The following is a 16,006-nucleotide window of genomic DNA, read 5'->3' as shown; positions in this document are numbered from 1 at the left end:
CGTTGATTCAAAAGAAGTATATTATTTTGGTTTGGATAAATAATGATAAATAATCTAATGAGGTGGACTCTTTATATTATTCAATAAGAGAATGGCATATAATAAATATTTTTTAAAAATAAATAACAAAGAGAATCGTTAATTCCAAGGTATAAATGAATCAAAAAACTGAATAAAAAAATGTTTTTAGATCAAAAGATGAATGAAGATTATTTTTAGACTAGTTCAAAGATAATTTAAATTCTTTTCCCAAATAATAATTGCAGAGAGTGCATTAGTTCTTTTTTTTTTCCTTTCCTTTCCGCTATGCTTGGGAATCGAACCAATCTGCAAAAAGCTTCCAAAATGAGTGTAATTATATATGTATATAATTAAGCAATGTGGTAGGTATGACTAAGGATTTCGAAACCTGAAAAGTGGAGGTAGGTAATGCTACGAATTTCAAACCCTTCGATTAAATAAAAAGCGACAAATTTATAGTACAATTATTTAGGTTACGATGCAAAAATGTAACTCAAACTTTACGTAATAAGATTTAAAATGTATTTAAATTCAGTTAATTAAGTAAAAATTAATGTTTTAAGGTTATTAATAGTTCGAGAATGAAATAAAATTCACATCGAGCTTAGGAATATTACTTCTATCAAAGAAGAAACAAAATAGATATAAGTCTTTGCAACAAATTTTAAAGATGATAGAAAATAAATTGCAATTATGAATAAAATATGAAGAAAGATAATTTTATTGGTAAAGATAGTGGATACAAATATGTTTATTTCTTTAATTCTTCTCTCTTAAGATTTTGAGGATCGTAGTAACGTATTTCTCGAACTAGGTGATACTAGATTTGATCTCCTTGGAAGGATTCATCCGTGATTCAAGGACATATAATGTTGTATTTCTTCAACTAAAATAATTTAGACTTGATCGCTATGGAAGATTTGTGTTTGTGGGTCTTCTTGAGATTTATTAATTACCAAGGACAGTCTAGCATATTTTGATCTCTTCATGAATATCTCAAGACTTTATGAGATATTTTAAGATTTATTTAATATCCATTTATCTTTGCGAATATTTTAAGAAGTTGCAGGATATTCAAAATGCTTCTTTAAGGTATATAATAATATTATTTATATAGGCATAAAATAGGATTTAGGGTAAATAGCTTCCAAAAAAATTAATTGAAGTAGAATTAATCTTATAAAATCATACAGATTTTCAATGTCTAAATTAGATTTAAATTTCTAATTGCACTTAGAAATTATGATACACCCAAATATTATCAAATTGATATTTTAATTGTGGATTCTCACATTCATATTTAAATATTTTTAAAAATGTAATTTTACCATATATGATTTAAGAAAAAATATTGATTCATGTGAACCCGCAAAACCCCTGATGACCGGAGAAAATATTTGTCCAAATAGAAATTAGGCTTGACATTCGTCCATCCCACCAAAACAAGTCAGCCTTTAATTCAACAATGCGAAAGAAATACATAAAGTAAAAGAATAATAGCATAAAAGTGGATAACTTAGTCAATCTTAATAAATTACTCTCAAAATATGATTGTCAGGTGTACAAGTCATTAATGTAATAATACATAATTTGAAAGATAATACAAGTCTGAATGTCTTTGTTTCTCAAATAGAACAAAACATAAAGTAAGGAACAAGAGGGCCCTTCAGAAGAACAAGTAGCTACCCATTCAATTTATACTCAGAAAGCTTGGAAAAAGATGAAGGAGAAAGGTCACGGCGCCCGAGCTCAGAACCTACATAATGTAGAAGTAAGAAGTGAGTACCAAACAATGTATACTCAACAAGCAACCACCTAAGCAAGACAAAACTAGCTAGAATACGAGTATTCATTTCATCTCAAGTGAACCGCCTCAACTATTACTATCCGCATAGAATTTAGCTCAATCTAACAATTTTACATTACACAGTTCTCAAGGCTTAACAATATCAGACCAAAATTACAGTTGACAACCAATAAGTTTTGAGTATGTCAATCACAAGCATCAGTAGTTCAATTAGGAGTATCAAGTAGATCAATCACAAGTACCAATCAAATCACAATAATCAAATATTTTCCAGAACCATTTCTCATCTACATAATGTCACTAGCCGGAACAATTTTCTTTCAACTTTATGTAGAATCACTTGTCGCAACCATTTTTCTTTGGTACAATATCACTAAGCGGAATCATTTTCCTTCGACTTTATATCATATCACTTCTGAAATCATTTTCCTTCGGCATTATATCATATCACAAATTGAAACTATTTTTCTTCGGCTTTATATTATATCACTTGTTGGAATTTTCTTCGACATAATTATCACATATCTCATCACGGAGCAAAAAACTCAATGTAAATACGCAATTCCACACCATAAGAAAGAGACGATAACTCAAACAATTCAAATCTACAATAATGTCATCAAAGCATTTTCATTGTTCAACAAATTAAGGTCCACAATAAGGCAATTCATAAAGCACAATTATCAACACATTGTCTTTTTTATTAATCATATTTTTACTTATTAAGTGGAATCAAGTGGAATAACTAAACTCATTACCTCATTTTCATCACTCTCCAACACACAATGAAGGAAATTGCGAAATTCTATAAGTTTTACAAGATTTAAAAGATCACTTGCCTTAATTCAATCAAAAGTCAATACGAGACTTGAGCCTTTCATTTTCGAACAATGTCCAAAGCAACACAATCTATATCAATACGATTTTGGAAATAACAACATCTTAGCTACACTTTGAAGAATGGATTAAATCAACTGAAACACTCAATTTCATGAATGAGGTTTGAATTCAATAATTTTTACTTAAAGACGTTATCCAAGGTATTTGAAACTCGTTGGTGAAAATCATTTCGAAAATAAAAATAAAATCAGTTCATAGTCACTATTTTACTTTGGGAAAATGATCAAATATGTCCCTAAACTATTCGAAAAGGTCTAGATATGTCCTTCGTGCAAAGTTTGACTCCCTCATCGCTCGCCATCCAAATTTTGGCCCGATATGCCTTTATGGACTTTAGTGGGTATACTGACATATCCAACTCATTTTTATTTCTTTATTGTCACATGGAAATGTCATGTCATTTTGACCTTATCATATTACATTTATATGAAAATGGAAAGAGATCAATTATGCCCCTAAAAACTTCGTATACATAAACACCTAATTCGACCAATAAATCAACCCCCTTTTAAATAAACTATCCGACCCATTTTCAATAATTTTATTTAATTTTTATATTTTTTTTAATAAATTTCCAAAATAAGTAATTGATTATTAAAAAATAGGGAAAATATGAAGAAAAAAAATATAAAATTAACGCGAAAAGTTCAAAAATAAATATTGTAACCTTAAATTCAATAATTTTAACACTTCTTTTAAGTTTTTATTTTTTTCGATAAATCCTAAAAATGAGTAATTAATTAATAAAAAATATGAAAAAATATAAAATTAACGCTAAAATATAAAAATAAATATAGTAACCTTAAAATAAATATAGTAACCTATTTAATAAGCCTCAATTGATATGTGCAGCCTAATCGAAATGTAAAATAATTTCATAACAGGTGAATTTCGTAGTCTAGACTCGTAACTTTATTGGATAATGTTTGTGCGTTGAAATCGATACAACAAAAACTTCTCAAAAAATAGTTCAAATTCACTCTCTTTTTCCTTTTGTTGTAAAAAGTATTATTTATGTATGAAAAGAGAAAATTACATATATATACATATATATACATATATATATATATATATATATATATATATTTTCAAATAAATAGATGTACAAAATATATATTCATTTTAGTAGTGAAAAGTTGAACAAGATATATACATATGATTAAATTTCAATTTTTAGTAATTTCAGAGATTTTGGCATAAAATGTGTCTCAAAGTAACGAATTATAAAACGTTACTGACAATAACATATGTCTGTTTTTTCGTCAGATTTTTATCTTTTTGTCATTGATTTTTTTTAATGAAATATAACATAAAATGTTACCAAAAAATACGTTTATACTAAATTTATAAAATTTCAAGGACATATATTATTTTGATAAATGAATTTTAATAATGACTTATTTTAATAAAAAATTATTCTACTTAAGAAGGCCTACAAGGCAAAAAATATAAGAGGAACACAACTAACCGTCCAAGCTGACAAAGCCAACCCAAACCCACAACATGCCACTATAATGTACAAGCCTCTATGAGTAAGATAGTAGTCACAGAATCGGGACAGGCTCCGACCTACCCTTCAACACTATATATGCCCAAAACCAAAACCTAATAACTCCGAAGGAAGTGGAGCATACCATATAAGTTCAGCTTCAACTACCTAGTGTTTCTTAATAATATTTTAATTAGAAAGCAACTGTGTTTCAAAAAAAATAATAGTATATTTATTTAAAAAAAGGGTATTTTTCACCCGTTTATAATTATAAGGGCATTTATGGATCAAGGTTTTGTCTGCAAGGGCATTCTTAAGCCAAACTATAAAGGGAGGGTATTTTTATTCTTTTCACATAGCTTAAGGGCATTTTTGATCATTTTTCCTTTAAAAAATTATGATACACAGTAACTTTATATTAAACAATTATAAAAGAAATAGTATGAATTATATATGATGATAATTTTAGAAAGAATTTGTTTTATAAGATAAGAAAATATTAATAAAATAAGAAATAATAATATAATAATTAAAAGAAAAAAAATCTTTTTTTATGTAAAATTTAGTGCAAGCAATGGGTTGGAGTTGATTACAAAAAATTTGATGTTTGATTACAAAAAAAATTGATGTATACACCAAATTTAATGCTCTTACACACATATTTCCTTGTCCATACAAGAAAAACAACAAATAACAAACCAAGAAGAGTAAACATAAAACTCACAGTTATACATAGGCAAAGAGGAGCAAAGCACTCTATTGAAAATTTTATTCAGAAGTCGAACTATCAAGAGGTGCAAAGAAGGTAACAATTTCAACAAAGATAAGAATATTGTAGTTGACAAGAGAAAGAGGAAGATTTGGGCTACGCGTGGTAGGCAAAGTTGTATAATGAGAAAGACCGTAATACCCTTTTTGAAGACACGGGCATTGTTGAGTACTTGTGTGCTTGTTGCATTTATCACGGGGAAAAAGGTTAAAAATATCCCTCGACTTTGTTGTATTAGTTGAATATGCCTTCGCCATTAAAATGAAGTAATTTTTACCCTTGTTGTTAATAAACTCACCATTTATGTCCCTCAATTGGATGAAAAACCCCAAATTAACTAAATTACCCAATTTGATTAAAATAACCTAATTTTCTCTTTTAATCATAACCTGACCCGCTAAATTAATTCATACTAAATTAAAACTTTCAAACCTATGGCTAACCCCTCTAATCTGATGACCAAAAATTTTTAACCCATTCTCAAAATGATATTTTTTAATGCTAATTTTTTCCAAATCCCTTCGTATAATTTTGTAGATAATCTCATTATAGATGGTCATCGTTGAGGTGGAGAATTTTGGTGGGTCGAGGTCATCTTCTTCGTATCATCTTCCAGTTTCGATTTGGATTCACCCGTTAGCTTTGTATCGCTGAGCATCTCCACCGATGAATTTGAGTTCAAAAAAATTCACAGCCCTCCACAAGTCACGGGAGATTTGTACCTCAATATCAATACAAATTTTCGTCTTCACCGCTCGAAAATTTATACTGATATTGGTCATTATCGGGAATCTGATGCACCATCTCTGCCCAGTGCATCATCCCTGGAGAGATATTCAAGAAGAAGTATTGATTCATCACCCAAAATTTCTGATGTTTCGGATTAGAATGTTGATTCTCCGATGAGAATCAACAATTACATACAGCATAATGCATCAGTTTCAGTTTCAGTTCCACCACCGCCGCCGCCTCTATTGATTAGCATTCTGGCTTGCGTGATGCGTACAATTTCCACAACCACCACCCTACCACCAATTAAAAATTGAGATGGTCCAAAAATTTCAACACCACCAATTTCAAAGTCTCCAGTTCTTGTAACTCTATCAACAATGGAATCTCCTAAAAATCAAGTCCATTTAAGAAAGAATGTAGGATAATATGAAGGAAGTTTTTTGGGTTAGGGGATTAGAGGGGTCGGGTATGGATATAAAATAAGAATGGGTCATTTAAAATAATTCGGGTAATTTAGTCAATTTAGAGCTTTTCATCCAATTGAGGAGCATAAATGGTGAGTTTAATAATAATGAGGGTAAAAATAACTTTATTTTAACGGTAGAGGTATAATCAATCAATAAAATAAAGTTAAAAGGTATTTTTTACCATTTTCCCTTTATTCTATAGAAAGTAGTACGTAAAAAGTATATATGTTAATATGCATTTTATGTATAGCCTTTTGGTATCTTGTTAGTGAAAAAACTTACAAGATAATAAAAGTACTACTTACATAAATAGCTATAGTTTGAGGATTATTAGATTGAGATGACTATATTTATCATATTTAAAAAAATAGCTACAGTTTGTTTTAAAAAATGGCTAAATTTTTTTTAAAAAAAATACAAAAATACATTGAAATTTAAATGTAACTGAAAATCCTATTTTCTAGCCCATTAATCTGGCACTTTCAAATTGTAACTTACCTTTCCTTAATAGGATTCTTATCAACATATAAAAAATTGAAGATATGCAATCTGTACTTATACACTGTACTACTGGAAAAAAAATGGCAACGATCTGCGTTTTGATTCGCCATTCCGGAAAATGGTGCGATGAGAATTGTTATGTGGAATACAACATTGACGGGATTGTTTTGAAGGAATATGCTTCATATTCTGATTTAGTTGATGTGATTTCCGTACAATTGAACGTTGATCTTACAAAGAAGTGTATGAAGATTAAATACACTATCGAAGGTGACGACACGCCTATGGAAATACGTAACGACATGGGTGTGCGCCTATATGTTCAGTTGAAAAAAATGAATACTCAAATTGGAGTATATCCCCTGTGTGTTAGTATTTACGATATTGATATTGTATATTCTGGTTCTGGAGAAACTTCTATTGAAAGTGATGTGTTGCAACTTGAATACAATAAAGAATTAAATAGTGAGGATGATCCATTAGCAATTGTACCAGCATTTGGCGATCAAACAGTAGATGCATTTGATGTTGAAAATGATCTAATAATCACTAACAGATCGCAAAAGGAGATAATGGTGGATCAAATATACATGGATAAGTCGACATTGAAAGATGTGATGGAAAAATATTCAATCGAAAAAAGGTTTAAATTCTTGGTGGAGAGGTCAAACTCTTAGGTAAATTGTGTTTAAATTTATTCATATTACGTTTATTTATATATGTTTGAAGATGCAACTCAAAACTAAAACCAAACTATAAATGGTATTCGCAGCTATACTCTTGTATGCCAATCTAAAGAATGCACGTGGTTAATGAAAGCGTCAAGTATTAACAAGTCAAAAATGTTCAGAATTAGAGTTTTTAACTCTGACATACATGTCCTTTGAAGGATGGGGTGGATTCAGATTGTCGTACAATAAGTTCGTTGATTGGAGGAATAATAGCACCTAAATTGAGGAATCATAATAGGAAGTACAGTCCAAATGATGTTAAGGATGACATTAAGTTGGACTTGGGTATTGATATTAATTACATGTTGGCATGGCGATCAAAGGAGAAGGCATTAGAATCTATCATGGGGCAACCAGCTGCTTCTTACGGGAAGCTACCAGGATACTTGTATACGTTGGATAAGACGTATCCTGGTTCACATATACGAATGAAGAAAACACCTAATGACGAATTTTTATATGTTTTTATAGTGCTAGATGCTTTTATAAAGGGATTTGATCATTGCAGGCAATTGTTGTTGTAGACGCCAGCCACCTCAAATCAGCATACACTGGTGCATTCGTATCAGCCAGCACTATGGATGGAGCAGGTATTTGGATACATACATACAATTTGATTTATTTTTATTTTTTTGTTATTCATCTATTTTTTGTATATTATAATAGGGAATATATTACCTTTGGCATACGGAGTTATAGATTCGGAAAATGATGCTTCTTGGACATGGTTCTTTGAACAATTCAAAGAAGCATATGGAGAAAGAGAGAATATGTGTGTATTATCTGACCGACATAATAGCATAATTAAGGCTGTATCTATTGTATACAACAATGTCCAACATTACGCCTGCATATGGCACTTGTGGGCTAATGTATGTAAGAATTTTCGAAAAGCAAATGATCAATTGGGTGAAGTATTCTATACTATGGCAAAGGCATATACTCAAAGTGATTTTGATAAGCTAATGAAAAGGGTTGAGCAGTTTGATGTAAGGGTTTAAGAATTACTTGGAGATGGTTGGATATGAGAAGTGGGCAAGGTTGTATTCACCAGTTCCTCATGGTTGGGTTATGACATCGAATATTGCAGAGTGCATCAATTCGACGTTAGTACCATCAAGAGAATTATCAATATTTGACTTTCTTGAACAAGTGCTATTGATGTTTGCTAGATGGAACTGCACAAATCGGAAAAATGCATCATGCACATTCACACTGCTTGGGAAGAAGTTTCAAGAAATGCTTTTGCTTAATGAATCAAAATCTGGGCGTATGATGGTATGTATATTGAAAAAAAAAATCTTGTTCAATGGATTGTGTATTCATTTATTTTAGTAATCAAAGATATTTGCTTTAATACTAAAGTGTATAATTGAATTTCTGTATTGATTATAGGTTGTCCCGTCAACTGATTACGTTTATTCCGTAAGTGATGAAGGGAAGAGTTATATTGTATGCTTGGAAGAAAAGACTTGCAGTTGCAACATGCTTCAAGTTGACGGTATACCGTGCTCACATGCGTGGAGTGTGTTGAATAAAAATCGCCGCTTCCGGAAGAATATTGTTCAGATTTTTATAAGCGAGGAACAATATTGAAAACATCTGAAGTCCCTATATATCCTCTCCCTGACAAAAGTGAATGGAACATACCTGAACACAATGCTACCGAAGTTGTGTTGCCACCAAAATTCAAGCGACCTCCAGGAAGGCCAAAAAAGCAACGTGAAAACTCATTTAGCGAGCTGAGCAAAAGGAAGGGTACCAATTCTTGTAGTACATGTGGACAACAAGGTCATAATAGGCGTTCATGTCGAACTGCAACAGGAAATGCATAGAAATTGTTACATGACACTATTAAATTGTTCTTGTAGTTAAGTTTTGTTATTTTGAATAAAGGAATGATGACTTATTTGCCTTTTGAATATTTTGAAATATTTATTAAATAAGATATCAATTATGTAAATTTTAAAAATGATACAAATTTTGGAATCAAATTCTTTGGTATAAGTGTATATGTATTTTGACATTGATTCTCAATATGTAGACTGTTAAAACTGTTTGTGGGATCGCGTCATTATGTGCATGGATGCCATGTTTATACATGTAAAAATGGGGTCACTTAATTTTTTACTTTTAATGTGATAAAAAGTTGTGATACGAAAATATGTTATACTTCTTTTGCAGGATATTGTTTTACATGGTCAAAAATATCGTTTATCCCCTCGTGTTGCAACTGATAAGCCATTGACTAATTCACCGATGCCAAAGCCAAATCATGGCAAGCCATGATCATCTCATTAATTATGAAATAACACAGAAATAAATTTAAAACAACTAATGTGATCATATATGAATATAAAGAAAAGTTGATAATGTTTGACAAAAAACCAAAATATTAGTTTTTACCATAAGTTCAAAAAAATAGAACTAGTACAAAATACTAATCAATCAGAACAAGTTGACTATTATCGATCCTTGCGGGTGTCCTCATTCTTCTTGGCGGTGCCTCATTATCGCTAACAGCCCCGTCTTTCATCTTTTTCATTGCATATTCCCACAAAAGTGCACCGTATCTGATGCGGTGCAACTTAGAATCAAGATATTTAACTGGAATACCTTCACCCTCACTTAGGTACTCGGCAAATGCTAGCAAGTATATCCCGCAATCCCTGAAAATATACATTACTTTTTAAAATCTGATACTTTTTAGGAAAATTGAATGAAGAGATTTATTTTATACTTACAAAAAATCTGATCCTTGTTGAGGTATATCCTCCACATACGTCACATCGTATGCGATGTGGTTATCTTTTGCATCATCCGAATCATTTCCAATCTCCCTTGAAACATACATTGGCAGAAGCTGAGCAAGCTTTTGAATTTCTTCTCTAACATGATAGTTATGACCTGCTGCTCTGTATGAGTCATATACATAAATGTGTTTGTCAATTAATGACAAAAAAGCCAACACCCAGTGATTTTTATGCTCCACGTTCACTGGTATGAACACATTGTCGATTGTATTCCATGGAATGGCAGCCATCAACCTATATCCTTTTATGTAATCACGTATGGCGCTTTCAACATTTGCAACACAAAAGTTACTTCCAACTTGAGCATATGCAGCATAAATTTCAGAAATTTTTGACTTGAATATACAATTAACAGTAGTGTATCTGTAGCGACTATTGATGTTGTATTTACTTTTTTTACGCAAGTAATACAGGATCACAACAATATGTTGTAAACAATTAAATAACAAATGTAGAAAATTAGCACATCTTAAAAACATGAACAATAGTTATACTATTTTTTATGTTTAAATTCATATGTTTACCTCATCATTCAGCAGTTGTTTATCATAAGACAGAGAGTAGAACCAATTCTTGTTTGATATTCGATGAATGCCCAAATCCATATCAACCGCCAGTTTTGCTTTTTTATTCTTATACCGATCTTCACCGTGCATCCTTTTGATAACAAATAAAATTGATCAATATTTAAGTATATTATGTTTACAGAATCATCATATGAATATTATATATACTTACTTATTCATATGGCTAGCAAGAAGCCCTTCAGAAAGCCACAAACAGTAATCGTCGAAAAGATCATAATTATATGGCCCTTGTATGAAGTCAGAAACAAAAGGATGTTTCTTTTCATAAGTTTTAACCACGTCATAAGAGCTACCTGAAATATTTAGTATACAGACACACAAATTGTAACAAACATATTTTCGCAAAAGATCATCTCTGAGCTATATACTATTCACATTGAATCTAGCTATTACTGTTACTTGTCATGTTCGATAAACAATTTTGCAACCACCACCAACAGATAGACCTAAATCCAAAACTAGTAGAATATTCATCATTCATGTTACTCCATTTAGGTTCTCTAGAATATCTCTGCAATTCTGGTACCTACTGAACTACATTATGTACTACTAATTATGGTACATAATGAACTATATCAAATTGCCAAACATCACATATATGTATTAGGCACTACGATTGTTATATAATCGTATATGTAAAAAAAAACTAGGAGGTGGCAGGTAAGACACTAAATGGGTTAAACATTGTTATTTACCAGATGATGATCCAATATTTGTGGAGTAAGGAGAGCAAATCAATCAATTAGAATGTATGATACTTTGAACTGGCACGCGTGTATTATCATAAACGCCACCCTCTGGACGGACCACAACCTCAGAATGAACCACAACATTCGTTTTGGGATATATTGTGTCAATATCAGGTAACAGAGTATCAAGCAACTCAAATTGTGACTGAGGTTGTTGGATTCCGTCATTCTGAATTACATTACCGTCTCCTGTCAATCGATCAGGATGTCTGATCCTTTGAACTGACACGGATGTAGTATCATAAACGACACCCTCTGGATGGACCACAACCTCTGAATGAACCACATCATTCTTTTTGGGATTGATTGCATCAATATCAGGTAACAAAGCATCTATCAACTCAATTTGTGACTGAGGTTGTTGGATGTCATGGTTCTGAAATACATTAATGTCGTTAAGCTGTTCATGTACCGTCAAAGGGTCTTGTATGTGTATCTGGACAGGCTGCAAATACTCCTTGACATTAATTTTGACATGTTCTTGAAGAACGAAACGAGGTGTCCGAACCTAACAATATTACAATAAAAACTATTATTTGTATTCTTTTAACATTTTTCACCTTCAACTACTAACTAATCAAAAAACAAGTTATTCAAATAGTACCTCGTTTGCATCACAGTGAGGCTTATCCATAACATTTGATATCTGGTTGCCATCTTTCATCGGATTGTTGTTCGACCAATTAGGTACATGACCTCGAGATTCAGTTGCATCTTCCTGTGTATTTTATCCATTAGAAAAGGAGATTTTATAAGTAAGTAACTTGTATATGTAAATGTATTCTATTAATTTAATATTGTCATAATTAACCTGACATGGTGCTCCAGATTCACGACTGCTTCTGTAAGTGCATCCATAACTTGTCTAAAATTCCCCATTATAAACAATTGCAACTCCTTGAACTCATTATTAACCTGATTATTAAATAGAATGTAAGTTTATATTGGAATACAATGTGAACTAAAAAAAAGAACATATTGCATACATAATTCTTGAAGGATGCAAGATCTTGTCTCAGCAAACCAATTTCATCTGCCTTGGTATCTTGAGGTTCTTTCGAACTCCTTGGTGGTGTACGGTTAGCAGAATCATCCGGACAGTTATGCAACTCCTGTACTGATACATTATCCTCCAATGGATTTGAATCAGAATTTAAAGTTGTACTCTTTGCCTTACGACAACCATTCAATACTGTGGGGCGTTTATCTTTCAACCTCGAACCTGCATGCAAATTGGACTTTTTGATAAATGTGGATCTTAAAACATATGCCTTCTGTTTACCTTTTTCTTTATTGTGTGGCTTATGACTTGGAGGCTTTGAAGTGAAATCATCTTCGTCGTCATCTTTGTCACCAACATTTTGAAAGGTATTCTCTGTGATTGCATCACTTTTTGATTTAAGCTGATAAAATGCAATCTCCTTAAGTGAAGGTTCGATGTTTTTGAATTTTAACTGCGCACAAAATAATTGTAATTAAAAATTATATTGAAATACAACAAAATCTATACTAATTGAATAATTAAAATATGTTAAATTATCGGATTGCCGTTATCACTGAACATTCCTTCCATGAGGAATTCATAATGTATTCTGCTATTTCTGGTCATCCAATTGACGATTCTGGGAATACGATTGCTCTTCTTTACAGCAATATTCGAATCAACCGCAGAACAACATTCATATATCCAAATTTGCATGGCTAGAGGCATACCATCAATTCTATAATACTTTTTCTTCTCATCCATTTTTTTTGTTACGCTTTTGAGCAATTTGTAAAAAGCATCTTTCCCCCAGGGGTATTCATGGTACCGGCCGCTCTCAACTAGATCAAAATGTATCCTTGGAATTGATGAGCTCTTCTTCTCGCCGGAATATATGAACGTACAAATAAAATACAGAATAGCGAATTTAACATTGCCACCACCCCAAACCTTTTTTTATACTTACTGATCAAATCCACTTTTGTAACAATACTTTTACCCTCAAAATACTGATTGATTAATCTATTTGGCTTCCTTGTATCAAATAAAAAGTCATTGTTATTACCAAAACAGTTCAACCCAGTAATGATAGCAAATTCTTTGATACCAAAACGGAGCGTGGTATGATTTATATGAAACAACAATTCATCAGGGGAACTGTCCTCTAATTCACATACCATGAAACACCTAAACATTTGTGGTTGCGCTCCACACACGTGCATTTTTCTATATGCTCCAAAACATGTATCTTTAAAATGATTGAATTGGGTCGCTGTAAGCTTCCCCTTCAAATCTGTGACTATGTTATGTTTCACATAAACCTGCATGCGTGGTGGTTTAATTGGGCGAGCCAATACATGGAATANACATAAACCTGCATGCGTGGGGGTTTAATTGGGCGAGCCAATACATGGAATCTGATACCCTGTAGTTGTAAAAGATAATAGATTCAAAAAAGGAAAAACTACTAATAAACTTTCTTGGTATATACTCAACGTAACCTTTGTTGTTCAACTTACATTACATTATAACACATGTACAAAAGCTTTAATGTTCTTTTTTGACTTATTGTATGTTATCTTGATATTTCTTACAATATACACTAATTTTTACACGCAACCTGCATACATTACATCACTGCCTACATTCGCTCAAAAAGCTCTCATACAAAATGTATCCACTTTTGTACTTTTTACAAAATTAAATGCATATATATATCTAAACTACAGTTACCACCATTCAACAACATAAATACTATATCATAATCAAAAACTATATTCATTTAAGTAAATTTTACAAATCAAAAGATAAATACTTCACATGATCTTTCTTAATAGAATTAAAGTACACTGCATGTACATATGCAAGAATTATTCAAAAAAATTAAAAAAATTAAAAATGTACATACCTTTAATTCTTCACTGACTTCGTCTTGTTCTTCATTAACTGCATGTTCTCCAATCATGTCGGAAACTACATTTTTTACTTTCCTCCTCTTGTAACAATTTTTTTTCAATCGCTTTCACCGTTGACCCTACTTTTCTTTTTGAAGGAGACCTTACTATTTCATCTTTCGACTTCTTATGTAATTCCATCGCAGCAGTATATCCTGAAATTTGTGTTTTAATCTGAGTTATACCTAGATCAAAAGATGGTATTTCAACCATGTTATGTAATGTATATTCTGTACCTCTTGTGATTATCCTTGTGGTATTTCGTTTAGACATTATATTCAACAACCCAGATCCTAAAAAATTAAAAACAAATAAATGTTAAAGAATTTAACCTAATAAAAATTGAAGAAACCTGCATGATCTAAACAACATAAATATCTCCGAAAATCAAGCAATGTTGCGTATTTGATTTGAAAAATATACAAACCTAATTTCGTGAGAGCTTGATAGAGATTTAATTGATTAAGAATTTTATGGTAAATTTGATTTTGGGAGGATTTGGGATATAATTTTGAAGCTGTAAAATTGGTTTCTTGGAAAATGACTAATCTAGAAATCAGATTTTGGTAGGATTTAAGAGATAAGTAGGAAGCTGAAAAATGGGTTTCTTGGAATTAACGTGAAAATAGGCTTCTTTAATTGAAGCTAGGCGTGCTGTAGATAATATATGTGCTGTAAAATTGGTTTCTTGGAAATAGACTAATCTAGAAATCAGATTTTGGTAGGATTTAAGAGATAAGTAAAAAGCTGAAAAATGGGTTTCTTGGAATTAACGTGAAAATAGGCTTCTTTAATGGAAGATAGGCGTGCTGTAGATAATAGAGAGAGAAACATCCATAATATCTGTGCACAATTATTATGGAAGGAAGAGAAACGTTAAAATAGGAACAAAATTAATTATGTAAGTAATACTAATTAATATAGGAGTAGATTATAGAGAGAGAAACGTGAGGCGTGCATGCAAAATTATGGAAGGAATACATCCATAAAATCTGTGCACAATTATTATGGAAGGAATAAAAATGTTAAAATAGGAACATAATTAATTATGTAAATAATACTAATTAATATAGGAGTATATTATATAGAGAGAAACGTGAGGCGTGAAAGATCAATTATTATGGAATGAATACTTCCTTAAATTAGGGGCATATACTATATTTTTAGGATAATTTAATATTTATTTGCTATTTATTAATTAAATATAGTCAAAAAATAAAAATTTAAGGAAGTATAGCTATATTATTTTAATATAAAATATAGTTTGCCATTTTATGTAGTTTTTCCATGATAAAATTGCAAGATTACAATTGAAAATAAAATGAAGAAATTAATCTCTTCAGGTTGAGGCGCGGATATCTCGCTCTCTTTAAGGAGATTCAAGCCCACTGTAGCAAATGTTTTCACCGATCCAGCAGTAGTCCTCTTTGACTTGTCCCCTCCATTATACAACAGCCTTCACAAAGTATAACTCAACAACTCTGGACAAGAGTTGAGTCCAAA

At 31.3% G+C, this 16,006-nt stretch overlaps 1 protein-coding gene, 1 long non-coding RNA gene and 1 pseudogene across 2 annotated transcripts; all 3 read right to left on the bottom strand.

Annotated features, from left to right (window-relative positions):
- Positions 1-9,850: 9,850 nt before the first annotated feature.
- On the bottom strand, positions 9,851-10,706 carry LOC114074943. The gene is made up of 2 exons (XM_027913214.1): positions 10,162-10,706; positions 9,851-10,086 (listed from the first exon to the last, which is right to left on the bottom strand). Exons 1-2 carry the CDS (start codon positions 10,458-10,460, stop codon positions 9,858-9,860), a joined length of 528 nt encoding a protein of 175 aa, XP_027769015.1. The 5' UTR covers positions 10,461-10,706; the 3' UTR covers positions 9,851-9,857.
- Positions 10,707-10,995: 289 nt separating this feature from the next.
- Positions 10,996-13,313, bottom strand: LOC114074710 (annotated as a pseudogene).
- Positions 13,314-13,919: 606 nt separating this feature from the next.
- On the bottom strand, positions 13,920-14,814 carry LOC114074797. Its single transcript, XR_003575080.1, has 3 exons — positions 14,740-14,814; positions 14,458-14,658; positions 13,920-13,974 (listed from the first exon to the last, which is right to left on the bottom strand). It is a non-coding gene; the product is annotated as an uncharacterized LOC114074797 (long non-coding RNA).
- Positions 14,815-16,006: the final 1,192 nt, after the last annotated feature.

The sequence above is a fragment of the Solanum pennellii genome, chromosome 11, assembly GCF_001406875.1.
Source record: "Solanum pennellii chromosome 11, SPENNV200".
Lineage (NCBI taxonomy): Eukaryota > Viridiplantae > Streptophyta > Magnoliopsida > Solanales > Solanaceae > Solanum > Solanum pennellii.
The sequence above is the reverse complement of the archived record's forward strand: the minus strand, read 5'-3'. Positions and strand labels throughout refer to the sequence as shown.

Coding starts and splice junctions, on each gene's coding strand:
- LOC114074943 (XM_027913214.1), bottom strand. CDS start 10,460: ATGGCTGCCATTCCATGGAATACAATCGACAATGTGTTCATACCAGTG. Junction 10,087..10,161: donor CAACAAGGATCAGATTTTTT/GTAAGTATAAAA, acceptor GTATATTTTCAG/GGATTGCGGGATATACTTGC.